Source organism: Myodes glareolus, chromosome 6, assembly GCF_982192425.1.
Source record: "Myodes glareolus chromosome 6, mMyoGla1.1, whole genome shotgun sequence".
Classification (NCBI taxonomy): domain Eukaryota; kingdom Metazoa; phylum Chordata; class Mammalia; order Rodentia; family Cricetidae; genus Myodes; species Myodes glareolus.
The window spans coordinates 96,737,910-96,765,362 of NC_142031.1; the positions used below are offsets into that span (position 1 = coordinate 96,737,910).

The window sequence follows — 27,453 nt, forward strand, 5'->3', positions numbered from 1 at the left end:
TTCTAATAGAAGAAAGGAACCAAAGTGGACTGAGCAAAATGGGGCCAGGTAGCAATAACGCCCCTGAGGGAGGAGTAGTGCGAAGTTAAGCTTGGTCCTAATTGGGGTCAACCTCAGAGGAGTTTGCCATGGGATCTTAGCAACGGAACCCTTAGGGTGGTCCACGTCCATCACGCTGGACCATTTGTTCCTAGGTAAGATGGGAGGAATGAGGGAGAAACACTGGTCTTGGGGTAGATGGATTGGAGCGGATGGGGGAATGTGATATGTCATTCATCCCCAGAGCAACTTCCGTGATTCAGAATGAGCACCAGCGTGGATTATTGAGACCTGGGCATATCCCCAAAAGTAGAAATGAGCCTCACTCTTGTATGAGAAGATCCAGGCTCAGAGAGAGGTTCAGGAGCCTATCTAAGGTTAAACTGTTCATCATTGCTTAACTGGAACTCAAACTCAGATTTTCAAATTCTAAGCCCATATATAGTTCTCATTCTATATAACTATCATAAGCCCGTTAGGCCAAGTGTTCTCTCTCTCTCTCTCTCTCTCTCTCTCTCTCTCTCTCTCTCTCTGTGTGTGTGTGTGTGTGTGTGTGTGTGTGTGTGTGTGTGTAAGAGAGAGAGAGAGAGACAGAGGGACAGACTAAATGAGATGACCTTGGGCTTTGGAGCAAGGAGAAGAGGTGATACATAAGGATTCTAGTTTCACAGTTAAGATGGTTGGATAATTATATTTTAGCTTTGCCTGGAGGCACAAAAAGTAACATCTCAATCATCTAATGAGATAAAGAGTGCCATCTGCTGCTCTGTCACCTAGGCCAAACTGTCGCGGGCAGGCGACTGGCAAAGCATTCTTTGTGGCTTTGAAGTTACTGATGAGTGGTCTTGGTTCTGGGGGCAGATTTCCCCACCTCCCCCCGAATCTGTTTCTTTTAGTTCATATAGTCTGAGAACTGGGCAAAGGAAAGAATTCCAGAAGGAAATTCAAGCGTATGTTTAGTGCCCAAATGGGGAAGTGATTTGGATGAAGCATTTGCCATGAGGAATTTAGACTACAGATTATTGCATATAAGGCCATGAGGGACGTATCTGTGGGAAAACTGATGTTTGCCCTCTGGGTTGTCAATAGCGGCTCCTCCACCTGGTAACTGGGAACTCCCTCACTGCCCTCCAAACGCCACTGGTACATGTCCACCTTATGGGCTGTTCCTGTCTTAGCTATGGCCACTACTGCTGTGATAGAACACCATGCCTGGCACAAGTAGGGGAGAAAAGGGTTTATTTGACTTTATTTACTCTTCCATATCACTGTCCATCTTGGAAGGAAGTCAGGACAGGAACTCAAACAGGACAGGAACCTGGGGGCAGTGACTAATGCAGAGACCATCAAGGGGTGTGTCTTAGTGGATTGTTCCCCCATGGCTTGCTCAGCCTGCTTTCTTATAGAGCCTAGTACCAACAAGCCCAGGGATGGCACCACCCACCATGGACAGGACCCTTCCCGTCAATCACTAATTTAAAAAATACCCTACAGCCAGATCTTCTGGGGACATTTTCTTCATTGAGGCTCCCTCTTTTCCGATTACTCTGACTTGTGACAGTTTGGCATAAAACTAACCAGCACAGCAGGTTTTCATAAGTACTTTGGTTAGCTGAATGCCTAAATTGTTGCTACCTTATCCCATCTACCTGTGCTGTTTGCCAAAATACCAAGTAATAGATCTGGATCTCCATTCCCCTTGAGAGACTTGCTTCTCTTTGGGTAATCTTTTGGCAATTTGCCAAACATCTTGAGGCAGTATCATAGAATGAGGAGAGAAATTTTAGGGGTTAGCACAAGAACACCTGGGTTCTCCCTTTAGCATCTGTGATGACTGGTCTTGGCCGTCAATTTGACTGTATCTGGAATTAACCAAAACCGAGGTAGCTGAGTACATCTGTGAAGGATTTTTTTTAATTAAATTATTTAAAGTGAGGAGATCCACTTCTTATCTGGATCTTTTGAGGTGGGAAGATATACTTTAATACAGATCTTTTGATGGGAGAAATTCACCTTTGATCTGGGCCACACCTTCTACCAGCAGCCTATATAAAAGGCATATAACTTCCTCTTTGTCTGCTTTCTCTCACTCTTCCTGGCAAGTCCACTCCTTCACTGGCATTACAGCCTACTCCTTAGGGATTCTGGAATATACTGAAGGCCATCTGAGACAGGTAACTTCGTGAACTGAACAACTGCTGGAGTCTTAGACCTTCCATTGGTAGGCAGCCCCCATTGGACTAGCTGTAATTTTAGTATGTATGCATATGTGTAATATATAATACTAGAGGGAGAGAGAGAGATAGGCAGACAGACAGACACATAGAAAGATAGATAGATAGACAGACAGACAGTCACACACACACAGAGACAGAGACAGAGAGACAGAGACAGACAGACAGACACAGAGAGAGAGAGAGAGAGAGAGAGAGAGAGAGAGAGAGAGAAATGGAGAGAGAGAGAGAGAGAGAGAGAGAGACTTATTCTATCAGTTCTGTTTCTCTAGAGAACCCTGACTGGTACAGCATCCATTTCTGCATATGAGCCATGAGCTAAGTAAGTGGAGGTGGTTATTAAGGTCACTTCCAGTTCCATCTGCTGCATTATACACGCTTCTTCCAGTAAGGCTGCATACAGGAACTGACTTAGGAGCGGAATCAGGCTGGAAGCTATTTCCAGAAACATGACACCTTCCTGCTTTCAGTACCTTCCTCCAGGCATCACCCTGAATTAATCTTTCCCGCCACAAACTCCCCTTCCTAGCCAGACTCGAGGACCCTGCGGAACCATTAGCACTGTCCTTTCATAGTGTCACTGTGTCTGTTTTCCCCAGCCAGCCCAGCCAGCCTTCACCACTCATCACAGATTTGTCAGTGTGGAGGTCACCAGGCCCCCCTGGCCTGAGGCACAGACATCTGGTAACCACACCTGTTCCCGCCCCCAGTGGTCAGATCCATCCATTCCCCCCCCCCCCCACTGGAAGTGCAGGCTCTATTAGCACAACAGCATCAGGACCATTTGCTGTTGGGCAAAAGCATGGATTGCTGGTGACAGCTTAGCACATTGTGGTCACTTGCCTGAATGTGTCATCTGTAATAGAGAGCCAGAACCGTCAGAGTTCTCATCTTTCACACCTAGAGCCTGCCACATGGCAGTCCCTCCTCCTGCAAAAACTGGTTTGTGTCAAATGAGGCACGTGTCTCATGATGGGAAGAAACCATGCTGATGATTGCTGAAGAAATCAGAAGGGTGCTAGGACTCAGGCCAGAGTACCTGGACTGTTCCTAAATGAAAAAGTGGATGATGACATGGGGCGTTCTCCAAGTAAGACGACTTGTGTCTTGTATTTGTGTAATATTTTACTTCTCTTATAATGCCCTTTTTGGTCTTGCATGAAGGGATGCTGACCATTTCAGAGAAGGAAACTGAGGCCCAGGCACGGGACCTGGTGTACCAAGATTCTCTGAGAGTTGGGAAAAAGTGTCTTGACTACATCGTAGCTGGTCCTTAAGTTGTGTTATGGAAACTTATCAAGACTCCATTTCTTCACACAGAGTGGGAATAACAATGCTCTTCTCCCTTTTCTGTCATGTCAGAAGAATGCAAGGTAGACTCAGAGGTGGAGGGGTAATGGAGGAGGCAGATAACTGTGGAGAGGTGCTAGCTCAGAGCTTTCTCTCAACCTCTTTCGTTGGGATGCTGTGGCTCTTTGTGCACTGTGCTGAATGGAGCTAAGGAGAGGTTGATGTGAGGCACGCTGGGAGGAAGTCCTTGGAGAGCTCCTGGCCCAGCCCTGGCTCCTGGCACTGAGTAGCTATCTCACTTGTCTGAATGTCAAACTTGCTTTAAGACTGGAAAGCAGCAAAGGCGGGCGACAAGGCTGCTTGCAACAGTACATCTGGCGGAGCTGGTACTTGAAGATGCCGAGGAGGGACGCCAGGGCCAGGAGAAGTGATGCAGGGCCTGGGGCCAGCAAGTACAGAATGTGTTTGACAAGAGATGAAAAGAGCAGGCGAGGAGATGACAGCTGTGGGCGGGGAAAGCCTGAAAGCAGGGCCAAGCCCAGCGTGGTGACAGACGGTGGGATGACACGTGGAGAGCCACGTGTATGGCCTGAGGTGGCGAGAGAGTCAGGTGAGAAGGCAGAAACCACTAGCACCAGACCAGTCAGGTCCCTCTAGGCTATCACAGACTAAGGTCTATACACACCATCTCTGAGGCCACAAGAAGAATCCTTTGTATCGATGGAGGCTCCTCTGTCACAAACAAGCTGTTCTTGCTTTCTGGCCTGCCCTGACCCAGAAATAAACCTGCAGAAGGCCAGAGTAACCCTACTGTCGCTTCTTCTTGGGCCCCCTCCTCCTGCCTCCTGCCTGAGTCTCCTTCATTGCTCACTCACAGACTTCCCTGAGCCTGCGCATGCAGGTCACTTCTCCAGACAGAGAAGAACCCAACCCCTGTTTGCTCTGAGATCCGCTTCCTCCTAGACCAGGTCCCTCCGTTTACCACTTGACTCACACCACACACTCTGGAGTCGTGTTCTTTTGCCCTAGTTTTTGTTTAGTCCACCATCTAGTGCTCCCTGAGTCTCGGGGGCTCCCTGCCCAGTTCTGTGGCTGGTCCCTTTCACCTGGGCTGGCCCCTCTCACCTGGATGATGGCAGAAACCCCAGCTGCCCTCTTAGCTTAGAGCTGAGTGGCACATACTTGTCCAAGGTGACACCCCCTCAGTCTAGACCTTTCCAAATTCAGGTTCATCTGATGTTGTCTTCTGATACAGCATGTGTGTGTGTGTGTGTCCGTCCGTCCATACGTCCTCGAAGCCATGACTTATTCCCTGGTTACAACATAAGGAGGGACCCCCTCCCTTGTTTTCTGATGCTCTCTGTGAAGGGTACCTCTTCATCTTTCAGTAACCCAGACAATGTGTTTCTTCTTTGGGCTGATGTTAGCCGATGTCCAGTATCTCCCCTACACTCATGTCCCTCTCAGAAGAGCGATCATCACCCTAAATTGCATGCCTCTATTCCCTCTCTGTCTCCTTTCTAAGCTCTGAGGGACGTGGGCCAGAGGTGCTGACAGAGTCTGTATCCAGAGTCCAGGGCAGTCCCCTGTCCTCACGCTCTGCCCATCGGAATCCCAGCCCCATGGAGAGACCCAAAGGGGACCTTGAATCCGTTCTCAAACTCTCCACTGCAAACAATGTCTAGAAGTACAGGAGCAGGAATGGATCCTGAGACGAGAGTGAGAAAATCAAATCACAGGAAATTTAAAGCCACCTTCACTCCACAAAGGATTCTCATGTTCGCTCATAAATCCAAGCCCGTAATCGGCAAGCAGTTATTGATCACGCTGCTCCCCTGACGTGCGGTAGGCACCTTATATATGTGCGCTCAGTTAAGCCTCACAACTTTGCTCTGATCCTGGTTTTAGAGATGAGGAAATTGACTCTGGCAGGCAGAGTAACTTGCCTGTGAGGAACATAAAAACGGGGAAAGGTGGCCCTGCCCGCTGGAAGGAAGGGCAGAGTCCTCCCGCGAAGATGGACTGAAGAGCGGCAGTTCATATGATCTGCGGTGGAGGAAGGGGTTTGAGCTGAGGCATGCGCAGTACCCACAATGAAGTCCCTGTGGAAGGGGAGGTGACTGGCAGGAGAGGGGAGGTGACTGGCAGTACAGAAGAGGTGTGCTGTCAACAGGGCCTAACTGAGTTCCTATGAGGGAACTCTGAAAAGAGGAAGAGGTGGTTTGGAGGGCAGGTGACTGCAAGCAGAGAGAATCACTGGGAACGATGTGTGGCAGAGCTGGGACATAGGTCAGACTTGGGAGGACAAAAAACGAGAACAAAAGGAGGGGATGGAGACAATTGGAGACAGGGCTGCTGCAGAGGCTGCTGCTGTTGACTTAGGGAGATGTAGAAGCCTTTGCCTTTTATTACCCGACCCCCACCCATCCCAGAGCTTTCCCAAAGGATACACTATTAGGACACGGGACATTTGGCTCTCAGGAGGACTGCACCTGAGCTCAAGACCCTGAGTCTGACCTTTCCCGTGAGCCACAGGCTTAGTTCTGACTTTAGCTGCTCTTTTGTAAGGAATTTTCCCCTCTTGAGCAAAACAAGTTCACTGAGCCTGTAGCTGGGAAGTCTGGGAAATGTGAGAGCATCAGCAAGCAGAAGAAGATATATTATTCTTTAGCCCATGGGTTTTCTGGCTTTCTAGAACATTCTACCATTTTTGGGACTTCATGACACAAAATGGAGAATAAGGCCCATATTAATTAAGACTGGTATCAATGAGCCTGATATCCCTCAAGGGTATGGTCCCAAGGGGGGTGAGCACGGAGCGGGAAGCCAGAGTGTCTGGGTTTAGAAGAGTTTCTGCTCCCCTCTGCTCCTCCGTCCTCTCTGTGGCGAGGGAAGATTGATACAGCGCCCACTTGAGAATCACTGTGCACCCTTAGAGCTCTGGGAAGAATACCTGAGCCAGAGCGAGCATTCGGTAAGCATATCTATTATTACTATTGTGTCACGTGACTCCAGCAGGGCTAAAATAAGACACGAAGGCGCCCTGCTCCCAGACATCAAAGATCTTTTTCAGGAAACATTCAAAAATAAGTCTTGGCCTCTTCCCAACACTTGCTAGTCCCAGGAAGGAGATTGTGAATTTCAGAACCTTTGGAGAGCTCTCCCTTCTGCATACTTTCCTTTGAACTCTGACCTCTACTTTCAATATGCACGCATGATTGTGCAGATGTGCACACACACACACAGCTGCTGTCTTGGTAGTATTGGTACTAATTGACCTAGGTCCTGGTACCAAAGGGCAGCCCTTTGTAGTGCACACAGAGCCAAGGAGAAGAAGCTGTCCCCTCTGTATAGCTTCCAGCCAGCCTTGGCCTCCCATTCAATGTCAAGTTTTTGGTCAACATAAAGGATCTAAATTGGCTCAGAAAGTTAGCCTGGTGCACAGGGGAGCAATGGTCATTTCTTGAAGTCTAACTCAAAGAGAGAAATCTTTTTTCTCTACGGCTGGTCCCAGATCAAGATGGGGAGCCATCCTGTCTTCTGTGTTAGTGTTCACAGTTTTGGCAGAGGGTGGGCAGACAAAGGCAAATCATGATTTAATGTGACGGATCATTAAACTGTGCTTTCGGATGCCAGTTGGTAAATTAGTCCACGTCTGCCTCGTGGAGCTGAGAGAGGGGGGATAGAGCAAGGGAGATTTCACTGACGCTGACTTCTACACCGAGCAGTCTGTTAATTATTCTGAGACTGTGGCCCTTTCTGAAATTTGGACACCATTTCTTTTATAAAATGATGATGGTAGATGGTAGGTAGAATATGTGAGCCATAGTCCAGTGGGATTCAGTCTCTCCCATGAGGAAGAATTGTTTATCTTCCTGGAGACTTTGTCAAACATGAACATTCTGGCTTTTAAACCAGGCTGGTATATCCTGAGCCACAGAGAGAGCTAAGGGCACACTAGGCAAGATCCCGGGTGTTCTTGCTGGGATAGCTGAACCTCCTGCTCATTTCACTGTGGCCTGTGCTCTAACCTCCAACTCTTCCCCACTTTCTCTGGCTTGCTTGGTCCCTGTACTCCTGACTTTGGCACTCTCTCCCTTGTGTTGACAGCACCCATAGCTAGGTAAAGAACATTTCCCCCTCTGGGTCCCTGGGCACCTCTCCTGCTGCCATTTCACTTGTCCATGCACTTATTCTTCAGGCATACATCGTTTGCTAGGTTTACTTGCCATGCTAGGTGCAGAGCGAGAACTGCAGTCTTTGCCTACTCTGCCACCATAGTCAGTAAAAGAGACAGAAAAGTAACTTCACAAGGCTTGGTAGTAAATTACAACAGTGAGATGGTTGCAGAGTCCCAAAAAGGCAAGATAAGGAGAGAAGGGGGGAAACACCCATAGAACAGTGGTTCTCAACCTGTGGGTCTCCACCCGCAAAGGGCTTGCATATCTGACATCTTGCCTATCAGATATTTACATTATGATCCATAACAGTAACAAAATTATAGTTATGAAGTGGCAATAAAATAATTTCACGATTGGGAGTCACTATTAAAGGGCTGCAGCATTAGAAAGGTTGAGAAGCCCTGCCGTAGAAGAAAACATCACTTCACATATACAGAAGGATGGTGCCAGTCCACCCAGAACGGACAAAGAGCAGGTATATGACTGACGGTGTGGCAAGCTGCAGCCAGAAGATCCCAGGGTGGATGGTAAGCCACGGTTGGGTGTCCCAGCTGTATTTTGTGAACTGTTAGATAGCGCTGAAAGGAGAGCAAAGGTGTGGCTTCAGGCAGGTCACTCCAGTGGCTGCAGCTCCAGGGGGCTGAGAGGAGAGCTGGAAAAGCCTGGATGAGAACATAGAGGAACAGCCAGATGGAAAGATAAGGAAGACAAATTGCCAGGCTAGGCTTAGTTAGGGGGTGGGTGTGAGGGAGAGGGAATTGGGGTTAGAAGCCATTTCCTGGGCTGGGGCACATGGCTGGTGATGAGCTGGGGGGAATGGTCACACGTGAGAGGCTGAGACTGAGTGAATTTATTCATGGGGGGAGGTACCCAGGAGACGATGCTCATTGGTGAGTTAAAGCTGGGGTGTGTTGTATGAGGAGCGAGTGGGCCGCATCCCGCCGCCCGGCTAGCTCAATGAAAGCAGCACAAATACAGAAGGACCTCCTACACCAGGGGTACTAGTGAGCAAGCAGACAATGGATGGCCCAGAAGGAAGGGAGATTCAGAAAAGCATGGCCTAGGAGAAAGTTTGTGGAACAGCAGGGCTTCCGATGAGGCAAAGAGGAAGAAAGTCAAGAGGATATGGCCATGAAGGAGTCAGTCATGCTAGGATCATCTCGCCAAGGCCAAGGGCAAAGAACAAACTAAGTATTTCACAGCATGACAAGAAAGATACCATTGAGTTAGCAGTACGAAGACGTAATTGGAGCCTTGCCAGGGGTATCTCAGAAGAGAGGGTGGTAAAAGGGCCCTTGAAGGTTGTGGTAACTGATGACATTGTGTGGATGGGGCAACGCCATGTGAATGGGGATTGTCTGTAGTGTCTGATTGGTTCCTAAGCCTGAGTGCTGTAAGAAAGCCAAGGAGTTCAGTCACTAAAAACCAAAAAGCTCATCTCTGCCACACCGCAGTCACCTTGGGTAGATCAGTCCGCTATTCTGGTCCTCAGTTTCTTCATTTGAAAAAAAAAAAAAAAACAACAAAAAACAAAACAAGGAACAGCTGGAGGAACCGATTTTTAAACTGGTTGACAGCACATACAATGCTCTTTGGTATAATATGTGATATGCTGTAGGAAATCATTAGCTGTATCTGAGCTTCCCATATATAGGAACTTGTTTGTACTGTGGAAGGGGGGAAGGGCAAGGGAGTAGATGTGCTAGGTTTTGAGAGGAAGTTTAGGTAATGGAGAACCCCCCAAAAGTCTCAGAACCTCTAAAAGGTCCATATTCACTCATGAGACACCAAAAGTATTATTTTATAAATCTAATCTAATCTTCATCTAATATCATCTCCAAAATTCTTTTGGCCCTTGTCTACTTTGCTCACCAATCATGCTGACTTCTCCCAGAAATACCGGCCAGCAGCTCACAGAGATGGGGCCAGGTAAACAGATGATCTTCCAAGCCCCTTCTGGCTGGATGTTACAAAAAAAAAAAATCAGATTATTTAGCAGGGCGATGGGTCAAAGAAAAGTCTTCCAGCTGTTCCTGTTGACTCTAAGCCAGAAACAGACACCGAGCATTTAAGCAAGTCAGAGCACTACGGTCTCATACCCTCCTGCCCACTGCCTACTTATCTTCCTAGTTTGTTGTGACAGACCCCATGGGACTCTCTTACCTCGCCAGGAGGCAGGGTGTTCAGAACTGATTTCTGGGATCATCGTTCTGATCTACAGCCTGCAATTAATCAGACCGTGGACGCGACCTAGAAGTGTCAAGGCATAGATTTTCTGAGAGATCTCATGCTGCAGGAAGTAGAGAGCGAATGCGTTCAGGAGGTGCTGACGTTCTCTAAAGAACAAGAAGTGAAGACCCATAACTGGACTGGCAGAGACTTTTCCAAGAACGTAGTAGTTAGAGGCAAAGGAACACGTGTGTTAGCCTAACTAGAACTGCCCTGAGACCAGGTACCCTGCAGTGTGGCCTTGTGGACTGAAAGGGAGGAATGTCTGTGGTAACATCGAGGACAGAACTTAAAAAAAAAAAAAACTTTTAATTTTGCAAGAGAATTTAGGCTCAGTGCACAAGGGCATCCATTGTATGAAACAAATTCACTTCCATCATAGTAGGTGGTCCCAACATGAAGTAAGAAAACATTCATTCCAAGCGGCCCCCAACCATCAGATTTCAGAACTATGTAAGACTATGGAAGGAACATCTTGAATTGGGGCCATCCTAGGACCTTTACTGAAATGATGCCCAAAGAAGGAAATAAAAGGGGGAGAAAAAAGAGAAGGAGAGAGGGAGAGAGTAAAAAAGGAAAAAGGTCATCCAAATACTAGTTTCTCTCTGCATGTAGAATCCTCAAGATATTACTTACTTAGTATTATCTTGTGAATGGAGTCCAGCATTGCATGGACAATAGGTTCTAGGGACTCTTTGGGCCACAGTGTGTCGAAGAGAAACAGAACAGGTTGTGATTCCATGGCTCTTCCTCCAAGTACCCAAGGAAATTTGTGTTTCATCTAGGGAAGCTTGATGATGATGATGATGATGGTCCTTCTTCCTCACTTGCTCCTCTCCTTGCTCCTTCTACTCCTCCTCTTCCTTCTTCTCCTTCTCCTAATGTAGCCAAGGTGCCTGTATTAATCTGTTTTTGTAATACAAAAACATCACCTAAAGGTGATGACAGTGGTTCTCAACCTGTGGGTTGCAGCCCCCACAGGGTTTTGCATATCAGCTATTTACATTACAATTCATAACAGTAGCAAGATTGCACTTAGTAAGTAACAACAAAAGTAATTTTATGTTTGGGGATCATCACAACATTGAGGAACTTTATTTAAGGGTGGAAGTAGTAGGAAGGTTGAGAACCAATGGGTTATAGCTTAAAATGACTTTTGCCTTCTTATAGTTTCTATGGGTCAGAAATCCTGGCATGGCATAAGTGAGCCCCCTACTTCAGGGAGCCTCCCATGCTGCCACCAAGGAGTCAGTCACCTAGCATGGTGGTTGTCCCAGAGGTGGTCATCCCAGAGGTGGTCATCCCAGAGGTGGTCGTCCCAGAGGTGGTCATCCCAGAGGTGGTCATCCCAGAGGTTGACTGGAGGAGAATCATCATCCAGAGTCTCTCACGTGGCTTTTAGTGAGATTTGGTTAATGACAGTTGTGTGTGGAGCTCTATGACATGGCAGTGTGTTCTCCCTGAGTGTGTAAGCCAGGCTCTTGTAACTTAGTCACAAAATGCCCAAAGAAGGAAGTAAAGAGGGGGAGTAAAAAGGGAAGGAGAGAGGATAATTTATCTCCACTTTCTCCTCCTCCCTAACACCACAGCTAGAGAGGTAAGGCAAACACCTGTCACTCCGCCTGCCATTCCACCTGCCACTCCACCTGCCACTCCACCTGCCACTCCACCTGTCACGCCACCTGCCACTCCACCTGCCATTCCAACTGCCATTCCACCTGCCACTCCACCTGTTGTTTCACCTGCCATTCCACCTGCCATTCTCTTAGTCATCCATTCCAACCCAGGAGGTGCCTCAGAGACACACTGACACCTCTTCTCCTTTCTCATCACTGCTACACAACTTGCAATGCTCCGTACTTGAGGAAGAGGGATGAAGGGAGATAGTCAGGTTAGGGACCAGAGACCTTTTTCTTAGATATATTCTGCTCTTTAGCAGGGAGTCCCTAAGTTATACAAAGGAAAGGGTTATGTAAGAGGTGTGGATTTGGGGCCATCTTTAAAGATGTGAATCACAGTGACTAGCCAAAGTCCTCAGCAGGTCACCTGCCTGCTTTGGCCTACTTTCCCCCTTCTGTGTATCCTGAGATTCAATAACATATTAAGCAATTAAAATATAGCTTCATGAGAGTAGAATAACTCTTTGCGCCATTGGAAGTGCCTTTATGAGAGAAGGGGTCTCTCTAACACTACGAGAGGGTAGCTGTTGAGGCGAGAAGGGGGAGCGGCATATGTTTACTTGGATGAACAAATTAATCTGCATGTGAAATCCCAGTGAAATTGACATGAAATAAAAATTTCATGCCTTACAGTGTATCCGTGTCACCCATGAAATGAGATTAAAAAGAATTTCTGATTTTACACACATCAGACTTTCCTATGCCATCTGCATCTTGTGCTTCTAAAGAGTCAGGTGCGAACTTGGGGGTCAGCCAGAGTTGGCATTTCGTATTTTATGTTCGTCTCCTTTTTTCCCCCCTGAGATCAGGTGTCCTTCCACGGAACGGAGCTCAGAGTGGATTAGATGTTCTCTGCTTGAAAAACAAGATCTGATTCCAAAAGCCAGTAGCAAACTCACTGCACCCTGCCTGAGAGCACCGAGCAAGGTCTCCAGCCTCAGGGCTGGCTGGCTCCCTTCCCACGCCTTCCTCTTGCCCATAGTTATGTGCTGGTGATGAGGAAGTGACAGTGTCTCTGAGGCTTCTCCTGGGTTGGAGTAGAAGGCATCAAGAATGGCAGCACGAGGAGCAGGGAGGGTGTTCCCTATCCCACCCCACCCTACCTGCTTGCACAGCAGCCTTGGGCACACACAGTCCCACTCCTATTGTGAGTCATAGGCCTGTGTGTCCCTTTATCTCCCTGGCTGTGAAGTTAGGGAAACGGAAGCTGTGGAGAGAAACTGTTTTCCCACACGGGACTGGCCTTCTACAGAGCAGTTGGAAGTGTGGGGTCTGCTTAGGATCAGACGCCTGGGAATCATTTGACGCAGCCTTGCAATGGGCACATCATTCCAACCTGGTGAGACTCCTTAGTGGGCAGTCTCTCCCTTGAGGTGCCCCCAGAAAGCATCTTCCTGTGCCTGCCCCACAGCCCAATCTCCTAGGCAGATCTCTGGTTTCTAGAACCCAGTAGAAACTCCTTTTTTTGAGTGTAGTTTGAGTGTGTGGCACATAAGTGCCCACAGTGTGAAGAGGCACAGAACGTTCATGAGTAACAACTCAGTCTGGCATGAGAGTGTTACAGCTTGGGATAAGCCCTGCTCATCTGGCTCTAGTCCCCTTGGCGAGCTTCACTGACTCCGCCTCTCTCTGCCTGCCTCCTTGTTACTCCTGAGTCCCTCTTGGAGCAGGGAGCCTAGTGGAGCATATTTATCATGGTAGACAGGAAGACGAAATGGAAGAACATATTGGAGCCCTGTTCCAACCTTTAAAGACATAGCCCCCCACCCAGTGACCTACTTCCTCCAACTAGGTCCCCTACCTCCCAGCATAACACCATTCCACACTGGGCCAACCCAGCATTTAAAACCTCATGCCCCCCAGGAACCAGAGTAAGGGTATTCCATGCTCAAACTGTAAGATTAGTAAATCTGGAAAACAATAACCACTTTCTAAGCTATTATGAACATTACACCTCTGAGGCATTCCATACAGGGACTGGCAGTAAGGGTTCCACCAGTGGTCACTTACATATACTATGCGGTGGGTATTGTTACCACCATTAACCAGAAGACTAAGGGTCAGAGAAGGGACATCGTTGCTGAACCCCAATCAACTGCTTATCCTGAGAGTCTCTCATGCCAGGTTGTCTGATTCTCACTGTTCATGTTGCACATTTGTATGGCACCCTTCACCCAGCTCTGGCCGTGCTGCCCACTCAGTAGCTGCCCTCCATCTCTCCCTTCCAGGACGCCAGAGCCCTCTGCCAGGCTCGCAGTCATTGAGCAGCTCTCCTCTGTGCCAACTTCATAGTAATAATAATTATGTTCTCACTCAGTTTTAAAGTTAGCTGGCCTGCCTCTCTGTCACCCCCTCTGGTTTTTATCCTCCAGCATAAAATCCCAAATGGTTTCTAATTTACGACCAAGTATTTTTTTTTTTCCCCAGCATGTAGTGAGAGGAAGACCATGTGCTCCAGGGCCGCAGGGACCAACCATGAAGGGCTCCTAACTCATTAACAAAACAGGAGTGACCATGACCGTCATTGTGTTCTCCCTCGCTGGCAGCTGCAGCATTTTACAAATATATGGGATAAAAGAGGAGGGTGCTGTGTGCATCTGTGTGCCTCATCACCGTGGTAACTGATAGGCGTGTTTCTAATGCACTGAGGTTGTCATGTTCATCTGGATGTGGGGAAGGGGCAAGGACATAGCACTTCACAGCTGGGTGAGGGAAGAGTAGGGTAAGGCTCCACCTATGCCCAGGGTTGGCCTCAGAATTGCTCCCTGGAAGCACCTTCAGCCAGTGACACTGCCCTTCCCAAGGTTGGGAATCCAGGAGGCTCATGAAGCCTTACCAAAAATCATGGGTCTCCAATGAGTCTTTCAAAAAAGAAAAGGGTAAAAACTGTTTAAAATCATCCTGGAGGAATGTGTAATTCAGGCGTTACTGTGGTGGGACTCTCCCACCTCAAACAGAATGCACATGTGTGTGCACACAAACACAAGTACACACACACACACACACACACACACACACACATCCATTTCCCCCGTACAGCTAATGCCTTGTACTCCTAACACAGAGGATGAGCTAAGCGCTTCCATCCCTACCCCATGTTGCCTACTGGCTGGCTCCTCTCTCCAATAAACCCCCTGAATCTTTAATAAATTATCAACATGCTTTCTCGTCCATCTGCTGGCGCCAGACATCAGCATCGGCTGCCTTCTTCATTTCCCTCATGGCCCCAGTGACCTCAGTGTTTGATTCATTTTTTAGGTCCCTCCCACAGAGAGCCCACTCACTGTCTGGGCTGACTCTCCTCTAGACATGCAGCGTGAAGGATTTTTGTCAGCCTCCAGTTCATATTATAACTCCCCACTGCCTGTCACCAAGCAGGCTGTGGGCCAGGCCTTGGATAGCAAGTGACCCCTGTGTGGCACTCACCGACGACTGTATGCCTCATGGTGCTTGCCCTATGCTAGGAAGCGCATGGGACACTAGGGACCAGTGCCAACTAAGGAGTCACGGACCTGGTTCTTGCATTGCATGCATGAACTAGGTATGTCTTTTCGAGGGAGAGTTCTGAGCCTCAGTTTACCTTTCTGCTGAGGCTGCTATGAATACCAAACAGGTGAAGGGTGACCCTTTGGACTACAGCAGAGGCAGAAAAGCTTGGGGAGGGATATGAGCCCGAGGGTGTGAAATACCACCTTACCCTCACTCCTCTGTGGCAGTCTACATGGTAGCAGAGTATTTCGGCTTTCTGGTGTGACCCAGGCCAGGCCTGGGTCCTACCCCTTTGGACACAGGAGCCTCCAGGCCCAGGAGAATACCACCTAGGTTGCAGCCGCTGCTTGTTGCTTTGCTGGTTCTGTTTGCCCTCTCCAACCTCCCTTCCTTTTCTACCCTGTGAACTTGCACCTCTAGCCAATATATACCACACTTCCTTTAGAGGCTGGTTCGGCTATCTTCTGCTACCATTTCCTTGGCATTTGCTAAATAGTTTGCTTGCATTAGCCAGAGTCTTCCCTGCAAGCCTGTGAAGGAGGCTTGTCCATCTGTGAGGACAGCCTTGTCTGCTTTTTACTGGTGACAATATTGAAGCTTAGAGTGAGGTAAATGGCGTACTCTAGGGCTCACAACCAGCATTTGGCAAAGCCAGATTCAAATCTAGGCCTCACACTCAGGTTCTTCTCACCGGCATTAATGCCACAGTTCTTGAGCTCTGCCCTATCTCTAGCCCCTCTCATTGTCCCTCAGTCACTGTCAGTATTATGGAGATGCCCACCAAAGATACCTTTCCAACATAAGAAAGATCCAGTTAGGCACAGCGGGAGTCACCTGATGTTAGAAATAGTAGCCATTGTGGTGGCCAAAGACCTCAACATAAAGCCAGCCACACTGAACTTCACAGAAGAGAAAGTGGGAAGTACACTTGAATACATTGGCACAGGAGACCCCTTCCTAAATATAACCCCAGTAGCACAGACACTGAGAGAAACAATTAATAAATGGGACCTCCTGAAACTGAGAAGCTTCCGTAAAGCAAAGGACATGGTCAACAAGACAAAACAGCAGTCTACAGAATGGGAAAAGATCTTCACCAACCCCACATCAGACAGAGGGCTGATCTCCAAACTATACAAAGAACTCAAGAAATTGGCCATCAAAAGAACACATAATCCAGTACTCTCAACAGAGGAATCTAAAATGACTAAAAAACACTTAAGGAAATGCTCAGCATCCTTAGCTATCAGAGAAATGCAAATCAAAACAACTCTGAGATTCCATTTTACACCTGTAAGAATGGCCAAGATCAAAAACACTGATGATAACTTATGCTGGAGAGGATCTGGGGTAAAGGGAACACTCCTACATTGCTGGTGGGAGTGCAAACTGGTACAGTCCCTTTGGATATCAGTACGGTGATTTCTCATAAAATTGGGAAAAAACCTACCTCAAGATCCCACAATAGCACTTTGTGTATATACCCAAAGGATGCTAGATCCAACCACAAGGACATGTGCTCAACTATGTTCATAGCAGCATTGATGGTCATAGGCAGAACCTGGAAACAGCCTAAATGCCCTTCAACCAAAGAATGGTTAAAGAAGACTGCATGTAGAAAAGCTGAGATCAGGTGGGCCATGTCTCTGATGGAGATGCGCCACCAGCAGCATCCCGGACAGTCCATACATCTGTGTCATTCATCTCAACTGAAGAGGCAAGTTTATTGTCTATCGCTGAACAAGGAGGCAACTTTAACTACGGGAGGAGTCTGTAGAGGAACATTTTCAGGATGTAGTCAGCCGGGAAGAGAAAAGCGTTGTTGATCATTTCTGCACACACTGGTTTTAGCAAAGGAACAGTCATTCATAATATCTGTCCTTGGACCAGGCAAAGGCTTCACCATTTCCCTAAGCCTCACCTGAGAAAGCTTTGCCATTTGCTATGTGTCTGAGGCAGTGGGGTCCTTGCCATGTCTGTGTGCATATCAACAATGCACATTCACTCAGGACTTCATTTGCTCCCCACAGAGTTGCAGTCTACTGAGGAGGAGTGGAGAGGAAGAGGAGAACCAACTCTGAGGTGGAACTGACTGGAGTCTCTGGCAGGGGACAGCAAGGCCTGCAGGCCGTGGCTGACCTTCCCCGTCATTTCTCTACCGTACATTCGTCCCTAACTCTTGGTTCTGATACTGACTTCCCTCATGTCTGTGCGTGAACATACAGTGTTTAAGCGTTTGGTCCCACGGAACAGTGACCACAAGAGGGGACATCGGGTCTTTTAGCCCAAGACTGGAGATCTTGAATGTTTCAGGTCCAGACTTGTGTGAAAAAATTGGCTTAAAATGTGAACCATATTTCTAAAAAAAATTGAAAATGCATATTTGTGAACAACTCTAGCAGGCCCAGTCTCCTCCAAGCCTCTCTGTGGACCTCTGGATTTCCAATTGAAAGCTCAGGAAGGAACGAAAAAATGAGGACAGGTATCTGACCCCCGCCCATGTTATATTCTTACTTCTTTTCTCAATGCCTCATAACCACACCCATAATTGAGCCATCCCTCTTATCAAGAGAAACAGGAGGACACACCCAGATAACAGCCCCCACTGGACCTGGCCACACTTTGGAGGATCTATTTCCATTATTAAAGCAATTCTCAGGCTGCAGGCTGCAATTTTCACTTGAGGCAAGGTATTAAATTGAAATTACCCCAGACATAATGGTCATACAAAATAATCCTGGACACATGGAAGGAAATGCCTTCTCAGGATCAGACTTTGTTGCTTATTCTGAGGCTTTGGGGCTCTGTCTCTTTAAAGATGTCAGATTGGGAGGGACAGGGGGCCAGCAGTTAGATAGAACCCACCTCTGAAGCTGCCAGTTTAGAAGTCAATATGATAAGGTTTCTATTGGCTTGATCTGCTCTGTGGCCAGAGGCTTGGGTAGGAAGGCTAGAAGGGCCCAGATTTGGGGCAGAGCCCAAGACTTGGAGTTTTGCTCCGGAATCTGTTAGGAAACACTGGTACTTGAACTGAGGAATGGGTAAATGACAATACTTGCTTCTGTTTGGGTTTCAAGCCCAGGTTCCCTATCAGGCGGTGGTCACTTAGTTTTGGTCATTCTTCCATGATGTTCATGGTCCCAGGCTCTTGGCTTTTGCTCTCAAAGGTCTGAGTTACCATCCCGCTTCTGTTTGCCAGATGCTCGCTGCTGGTGTACTGCACGGACCTTCCTCCCACCAGCATCATCATCACCTTCCACAACGAGGCACGCTCCACTCTGCTCAGAACCATCCGCAGGTAAGACATCTTCCTGTCCGGGGGCTGTTACTCAGCCTGATCCTTGGTCAGGCTCGTGTCTGCTCACTGGGCATCCTGCAGGCATGTACCAGGCACTGGCCTGTGTATCATAGGCTTCCACTAAGCCTCTTCTTCCTTGCTGAGAGAGGCCATCATTCCATTTTTAAAGAGAAAGACAGATGCCAATAGTGCCTGGCAACTTGCAGGCATTCAGATATAAATCAAAGGAATGGATAACAGACCCCTTGCCCATCTGCTAGGCTATCTGAAGAACGTGGACTGGCATGGTCACAACTGATGAAGGATGCTCAGGTTGCTCATTTCATCCCCAGCCTCAGTTAGGAACAGGACCTGGATGTGCCCTGGGCTGCTCCTCTTGTGCTGCGCTTTTCCAAAACTGAGACCAGGGTGGGATGTGTGGGAAGAGCTGTGGGCAATCCTTAATGTTTGCTCTCTGGGTATCTGCATTCACCTCCGGTCCTGCTTCCCCTGAGCCTTCCTGACACCTTGATATTTTGTCTTAGTGATGCTTCTGCTATGAGAGGTTTGTTGTGACAGGGATGACCAGTGACCTGCCTAGATCTTCCATATGCTCGAGTCTCAGAGCCAACCACAAGCAAACTGGCCCTAGAACACAGAGCGGGCACCTAACTGGGAATCGTGCCTCTGGATTCTTAGGAGACTGGCAGGCTTGAGTCACCATTCTCTGGAATGACACTCCTTTCTTCTCCCTGACTCCACCTGCCCTATCCAGGTCAGCTGCCTCCGTCTCCCTTTCTCTGATCCCCAACAGTAGCTTCCCTGTCCTAGTAAGGTCAGACAGCAAAAACGATGTGGGCCCCTGCCCTCAGCTGGAGTAGTAAATAGGTCAACAGAGCAGGTCAACAGAAAGAAGCGAGACTTGAAAGTCCCACATCAAGGTCGCACAGCCCAGATACTGGCCCATGTCCTCTCACCTGCCTGTACCGGAAAGTCACAAGGGAGGGCTCATCACTGTTGATGTAGTGTTGGGGCTTTAGGGGTGCAGCCACAGCTTCCAGCACAAAGCCCAGCCTCCCCAGTAAAGTACTCATGGAAACTTCATGTTTGTTTGCTTTCGTCAACTTAACTCAAGCGAGAATCATTTGAAAAGAGAAGCTTCAGCTGAGAAAACACTTCCGTCAGATTGCCCATGGTCAAGTCTGTGGGGACATATTTTAAATTAATAATTGATATGGGAAGGCCCAGATGACTGTGGGCAATGCCATTCCCGGACAGATCGTACTGAGTGCCGTAAGAAAGCAGGCCGAGCAAGCCATGAGAAGCAAGCCAGTGAGCAGCACCCCTCCATGGCCTCTGTTTCCGTTCCTGACTCCAGGTGCCTACCCCGACTTCCCTTCAGGGATAGACTGTGTCCTAAGAGTTATGTTAGAGTAAAATTTTTCCTCCCCAAGTTGTTTTTGGTTGTAGTGTTTTATCACAGTAATAGAAACCCTAACTATGACACTTCATATCCCAGAGAAACACAGTTTATTAGGCAGCATGCGGGAAGGTCATCTGATACAGAGAGGGGGAAAAATGATTGAACATGGACGGGCCAGCAAGAGTATGAAGCAACAGCAATCCTCCCTCTCATCGTTTCCAAAAGACAAGTCACACCGTCCCCACACATTCTTCCACACCTGTGTGCTTTGGCAGTGGGGGATTCTGGGTAGAGGGAAGCAAGCTCGGCAGCAGGCTCACCCCAAGGGGGCACACCACAGCTTTTTGTCTACCTGTCACCAAATGTTGGATGTCTACTGTGTGGAGTCAGTGTTTCCCTGACAGGAAAGGACACACCCTTGTGAAAGAAAGAAGGATTTCACCTGCAGCCCCCATGTACCTGCTGGCTGGCTGTATCCCCCAGCTATCAACCCTATCCTGGCTTCTGTACTCTCCCTATTGGTCATTCAATTCACACTGTTGTGTGCGATTTCTCAGCAAGACAACAGTTCTTCATATGTGCGCGTGCCACACACACACACACGTTACAGGTCACTACCAGTATCAGGGTAGATAGTTTGTTGGTCTGCAAACCAATGTAGGCCTGTGGGGGGAGGGGATGAGGAAAAGGGCGCTCTCTCTGAGGACTCCACTGGTATCCTGGGAAGGCTCTTGCTTCCTAGCTGAGAGTTATAAGCTGTAAAAGCACAAGTGACGGGGGCTCAAGCCTGGTGGGAGCCTGGTGGGCCAGAGGATAAGAGACAGAGCTTCACAGCCTTGATGAATCGGGGACTTTCTTAAAGGGAGAGAAAGCAAACCCTAAAAAGTTCACACAGCCAGTGCTAGGGCAAATCTTTACAGGGTGTGAGACTCAGGTTGTCCATCCTGTTCTTAGAGCAACTGTCAAGCCTTTATTTCCCATGGGGTCCAGGAAAAGGCAGTGGTCCATGACTTTACATCCCAACCCCTTTCACTCCTTGGTAGTTTCCTAACCTAGGTTGGCACTTTCCAGATGAAGATAGTTAAGAATTTGGAGTCTGAAACCACATTTGCCAAGCTCTGCCTGTGATAGCTGTGAGACCCTGGGCAAAATGCTGAACCTCTCTGCTCCAGTTTTCCATTCTGCCAACCAGAAACTATAATTGCTACTAATGCCCTGGCAGAAGTTCAGTGAAGACCAAGAAGTACAGCTAGGCTTAACAGTCAGGGTTCTCTACAGCACAGAACCAATGGCACCTGTGGTTATAAAAGGGCATTTGCTAGATTAATTTACAAGATCAGAATCCAATAGTGGTGATGGGACAGGAAGAGGGCTCAGACAGTAAAGGCATTTGCCACTAAGTCTGGAAATGGAGTTCAACTCCCAGGTCTCGCATTGTGGAAGGACAGAACTAACTCCTGAAAATTGTCCTCTGACCCCCATAATAAGGGTCATGGTATGTGCATGTGTGCACACATACACCCAAATGAACAAATGAATGAACGAATATTCTAGAACGGAGAGGAGGCCAATGGCATAGCCCCAGTCTAAGACTGAAGTCCCTGAAGCTCCCTGGAGACAAACACATTTAAAGACTGAAGATACCGGCAGTTGATGTCCACAGAATGGGCACCCACTCGAGGAGAGTAAAGCTCTACACCGGCGGTTTCTTCCTCCCAGTTTTTGTGCAGTCGAACCCCAGCCCACATCCTCTGGGTGACCTGCATGGCAGTCTTTCTGGAACGGTCTTCAGGAACGCACTCAGAATATGTTTTACTAATTTTGGGGAGTGTTTCCTGATCCCTCCAATGTGCCCGCCAAGATTAATCACAGTAAGCAAAAGACTGGGATCTCCTGCTGGCACCGAGGAAAAGCAGCGATGTGACAGAGTCTCCAGTCCTGATAGATAACCATGTTCTCACATGGTGGCTCTCCAATGTGAGAAGATGCCAGATTCTCTTGGAGGGCTTGCTAGAACATGCCTTCTTGGGCTCCAGCCTCAGAGACTCTGAGTCAGTGAGTCTGGAATGTGGCCTGAGAATTTGCATTTCTGACAAGTCCCCAGGCTGTGACAATATTGCTGGCTCGGGGCTCAGACTTTGAGAATCGTTTCTGTTGCTGTTAGTAGCTCCAATAGTCTTATCACCGGTGCCCATATTCCAAGAGCCACTGTCACGTGCCAAACATGGTGCTAAGCGATGCTCACGAAGCCGGGGAAACCATGGTACTTGGAGGCTTGGTACTGACTGGAGCCTTCCTGCCGACAAGTGGAGGCTGCACAGATGTGTGCTTGAACGCAAATCTGTCTCACTCCAGAATGAGTACACTCAACTGTCAGCTGGCCCCAGGTCTTCATTCAGCTGGTATTTATGGAGCGTTTGATAAGACCTGTCTGCATACAGCACTGTGGAGTTCACGAAGCAATTTCAAATACGTTCCATTTCACGTGCACAAAAGCCCGTGAAGTAGGTCAAGTATAATATCACCTGCATTTACAGGGAAAAGTAATTACAGAAGGAACGGAGGCTGGGGGCTGACCGGCTCAGGACTACACAGCAAGCACGTTGTAGGGATTGCTTCCCCAAGCTATCCTGATGTGTCTTGGGGTCCCCCATGGACCCCATAATTAGATCACAGAAAGCAAGGGAGTGGGAGAAGTCATAGATTCTGCTTGTGTAATTGCACATAGGACACAGATCCAAAATGATTCCTTGGACAGTGTGGCCCATACACGCCAGGGAGATGAGCATGTTGACCCATCCTGCGGTCACATGTAGAAAGACATGTGGCAGTCGAAGCAGGGGAAGCTAGAATGGAGTGAGGTAAACTGAGCCCTGGGGGAAACAGAGGGGTTTACTCTGCTGATGGGGAGCTGGTGAGAAGCCTGGACTGTAAAACCTTTGAGGTGGACAGAGGGCAGGAGATCAGAGCAGCCAAAGTTTATAAAGATGGCAGGAATTGCATGGGGGAGCTGGAAGGAGGATGGTGGAGGACCCTGGCCGAGGACCTTGGGTCAGGCATCACTTTCTCCTTTTCCAGCCACTTCAGGTGCCCAGAGTGCCTGCCTGCCCCGTGCCCATCCCAGGTGCTCCCAGCCTAGAGGCACCGATGATGGAGACCCCACCATCCCTTCAATTGCTCTCTGCCGACAGAAACGCAAGCAAGCCAGGTGTTCGCAGGAAATGGTCTAATTAGCACTGCTGACGGTTCCTTTCTCCACCGCGCACCCCCCCTCCCGCTTCTGTTTTAAACCCTGGACATTTTTTATTCGCTAATCATCTCTCAGTTCAACCAGCTCAGAGCTCCACGCGATTTACCTTTTGATGTTCACAGAAGAGAACTCTTGAATTTCAAAGAGCCGGCGGGGATTTGGGGGGAATCGAATGCAGAAGCTCCAGCGTAATCAAACCTCATTAGAGGTTATTCTTCAAGCAGGTTTTTTCCCTCTGTCTGCCTCCCTCTCCCCTCCTGCCCTGATTAGCCGGCTGGTGGCTGGGTTTGCTGTGTTTTCTCTGGGACAATCACAGCGAGCAATCTTTAGCCACCGCCCTATGGTATAGGCTGCAGCCTCCTTCCTGTCCCTGTCTCTTGCTTCCCCCCAGACTGGGACAACTGTCCCGGCTTTGTGTTGGGGTTTCCTCTCTCCACCTTACACTAGTTGCCATGGTGAGAATTAAGGCTTCATAAATAAAGGTAGCTCCGGGCAAAGTTCCTTTCTCATAGAGTCTGCATCCTGCATAGAAAGGAGGCTGTGCTGGAAAAAGAGCAGATCTGAAAAGAGGGAAGATCTCATAAAACCCCACCAGCACCCACTCTGCACCCCCCTTCCCCAGTATACACAGGACTCTGGGTGTATTGTGATGGGTATGCTGAAGCCAAAATGCTTTGGAGAAACCGTGGCATCTGGAGATACTCAAAAAATTCTGAGACCCATTTAAGACTAAAACCAAGCCTGTGCCCCTTGAATAAGACATGTCTATCACAGGAGGTCAGTTCAATTAGCAGATCTCAAATGACACGTGGCACGGTGAGAATGTTACTCTGTATCATCACTTAGTGCCAAATGTAGGTTTTCTCCTTTAATTTTCTTTATAGTCCTTTGAAGAACCCCCCTACTGTAAATGGCTCCCATTCTACAGGTTAGCTAACATCCTTCCAATATATGGAGACGTGAGCCAAGTTCCAGGCCTGGCATGCTACCATCTACAGAGATATCATTAGGCTATTGGGTTCATAAATTCACCCATGTAGTTTCCCTGTATCTCCAAAGAAATTAAGAAACAGAAATTAGTGAAGGAAATTGGATTTTTTTAAAAAAAAAAAAAAGCATAGCCAAACCAAAGTGGAAAGAATAAGTGTAATTCCCTCTTTACCATGCCTGTGGTCATTTTTAATTTACAGGAAATCTATGAAACAAAGGCTATATAATATATTGTCAGTTAACATTGAGATGGCTTGACCAGTCCTGTTCTGGGGCAAAGGGACTTGGGTCCTAAGTTACCTTCACTATCTCAGGTTCTATATCACAGAGACAGTTTTAAAGTCAGATCCAAGGAAAAAAGGGTAGATTTTCTGTCTTACTGATCCTCTAGTGGGAAGAATCCCACAGCAGTGGGCCTAGGGCAGAACCTGAAACTGACACAGGCTCTATGTTACTCTCAGCCTTGGTTAATAAAGCTTTTTGAGTCAATGGGCAGTCATTTATACAGAGACACACAATGAGTCAAAATGATGAGACTATGTGACCGTGAGTGCTCAGCAGCCCTAAATGGAACATTTACATCAAGACCCTGTCCTAAGGCTCAGGGACTAGCACATCACAGAAAGGCGGAGAGAGAGCATGAGAGTCAGGAGATGAAGAGGCTGCAGAACGTTAGGCATGACATGGATGTGGCATTCATGAGCTCCTCAAGGCTTCGGTCATCAGCACAAGATTTTAAGCCAGTTAAAATCCAAGTCTGATCTGGGGAGAGGCTTACAAGACCCCTAACTGAAGAGCTACTGGCAAAAGTTGATAGCCGTTGGGAGGGGAAGAGGCATTTTTCTTTGGGGTTGTGGCCACGAGTGCAGTGTCCATCTTGGTGGTGAATGGCCTTACACCTGTGAAACTATGAGCAACACTGATTGGGCTCAGTGGGTAATTAAACATAAAGAAGAAAGAGGGGAGGGCACGAAGTTGGGAAGAGGCAGGAAGAGTTGGAAGGGGAGAAGAGAGGTGTATGTATGTTTTGTTTAGTCTCAAAAAATAGGTAAAAAAGTATCATTTAAAGAAACTGCTAAACGGCTAGCAACTGTTGGAACTTTATTTTTAATGCAATGACTAGTGAAAGTGAAAAGCAATTTCTCTATGGAAAATTATTTTATCATTTCTTATAAGAAAATACAGATTTAGAATGAACAGAACATCCCCAACTTGGCATCTGTGTCAACATTTTGGGGGAGAATATTAAATAATGATATTTTTGTTATTGATGTATATGTGAAAATGCCATATATTGTAGGAGGAGGGCCTGCTTGTTCGCCCTGGCTGCCCAACTAGCTTAGCCCCGAAATAATCAAACAGAAACTGTATTAATTAAATCACTGCTTGGCCTATTAGCTCTAGTTTCTTATTGGCTAGCTCTTACATCTTAATTTAACCCATTTCTATTAATCTGTATTTTTACCATGAGGTCTTTGCCTATCAGCAAAGATTCAGCACATCTATCTCCAGCAGCAAATTCATGGCGTCTTTCTGACTCTGCCTTCTTCCTTCCAGAATTCAGTTAGGTCTTCTCCGCCTACCTAAGTTCTGCTGTATCAACAGGCCAAGGCAGTTTCTTTATTCTTTAATGGAAATCACCACACACAGAGGGGACTCACACATGAATATACATACATACATACATACATACATACACATGCACACATATTTATTATCCTCTGGGGGCTAGGTAGATACCTCAGTTGGGAAAGCACTTGCTGCTGTACAAGGACCCAAGTTTGGATCCCCAGCACACATAAAGAAAAGCAAGTATGGCCGTATGTACTCCTATAAATCCAGAGTTGGGAGGTGGCGGCAAGAGTACCCTTGGGGACTGCTGGCCACTAGTCTAGGCAAATTGGTGAGCTCCATGTCCAGTGAAAGACCTTGTCTTCAAAAGTCAAGTGAGACTAGTTAAAGGTGACGCCTTTGTTAGCGTTGAGACACCACAACTGCGGCAATGCTTATAAAGAGAAACATTTCATTGGGATTACTTACATACAGGTCACAGGCTTAGTCCATTCTCATCACGGCAGGAAGCATGATGGCGTGCAGGCAGACATTCAGGTGCTGGAGAAGTACCTGAGAGTTCTACATCCAGATCCTCAGGCAGCAGAAAGAAAATGCGACACTGGGCTTCACTTGAGCATTGAAACCTCAAAGCCAATCCCCAGGGACACCCTTTCCACCAACAAGACCACACCTCCTAAGAGTGCCACTCTCTGTGAGCCTATGGGACTGTTTTCATTCAAACCACCACAAGGCCCAACCCTGAACTCTGTCCTCCACTTTCATATACATACAGACACATGTGCACGCACATGCATACACATATGTACACACACAAACACATACACAACAATCTCCCATACCTGAAATAGAAAAGACTCTCGGGGATTTTATGACCTGGTGCATGTGAAGCCGCAAGCTTGTTCTGGCCCGACGGAGCTGTTTGTCCCTAGCTTGGCTCATTTAATTGGCGTATGGCAGAAGCCATTTATAGTCTTAATTTGGAGGTCAGCTTGAAGCTGGGATTCTCCGTGTCAGTTAAACACACTGATTCAGTGACTCTGATAGCTGGAGGGAGAGTCACGGTCTCTCTTTAGAGTGTTTACTCTCTCACCGAGGCCTCTGCGTGGCATCAGGGTTACAGGGGCAGGGGCTTGCCTGGCGAGGTGTAAAACCGGCTGCCAGTGTCAGGAAGTTGATAAATGCGGTAAGAAGCTTCTGCTAAAAACTGCTCAAGAATCCCAGGGGAGGAAGCAATTCATTCTCCCTAAGTAGATTGGAAAGCTGTTAGAGAGGAAGTGACATTTGAACTGGGCTTTGTGGGCAGCTTAGGGCTGTTTCAAGTCCTAGAAGAGGCTCTCAATGATGAGTAAGCACAAGGCAGTCAGGTGGCAGCACTGGGCATGAATCACTGTGGGCAGCACGGGCCAGCTCAGTGTTGGGAGGGTGTGGGTCGTCGGCAGGCAAAACTGGATTTTATCAGTTTGTTTGTGGCCACATGGAAGTCCACACTGTTGGAGGTATGTGTCGGAAAGGTCACCTGAAAGCCATAAGGACAGCAGCCTGAGACTGGGAAGAGCTGGAGCAGGGAGGGGCTGCAATGGTAAACCAAATAAAAGTGGACAAACTGAGGAATGGTGGGGCATGCCTGCAATCACGTACTCGAGAGGAGAAGGCAGGAACATCAGCTGTTCAAGGTCTGTCTGGGCCGCAACGTAAGACCTTGTCTACTCCCCTATAAAAAAGGGGGTGGGAGAGGGTGAAATAGGACAGAGATAGACAACGCGAGAGTGGTTTAAGGTAAACGTCCACATAGAACTA

At 47.8% G+C, this 27,453-nt stretch overlaps 1 protein-coding gene across 1 annotated transcript in view; it reads left to right on the forward strand.

Annotated features, from left to right (window-relative positions):
* Galnt14 (polypeptide N-acetylgalactosaminyltransferase 14) overlaps positions 1–27,453 on the forward strand; it is a 223,522-nt gene that overhangs the window by 145,941 nt on the left and 50,128 nt on the right. The window contains exon 3 of the mRNA XM_087907359.1: positions 18,341–18,439. Within this exon, the coding sequence (XP_087763485.1) occupies positions 18,341–18,439 (99 nt within the window). The remainder of the gene's footprint in view (positions 1–18,340; positions 18,440–27,453) is intronic.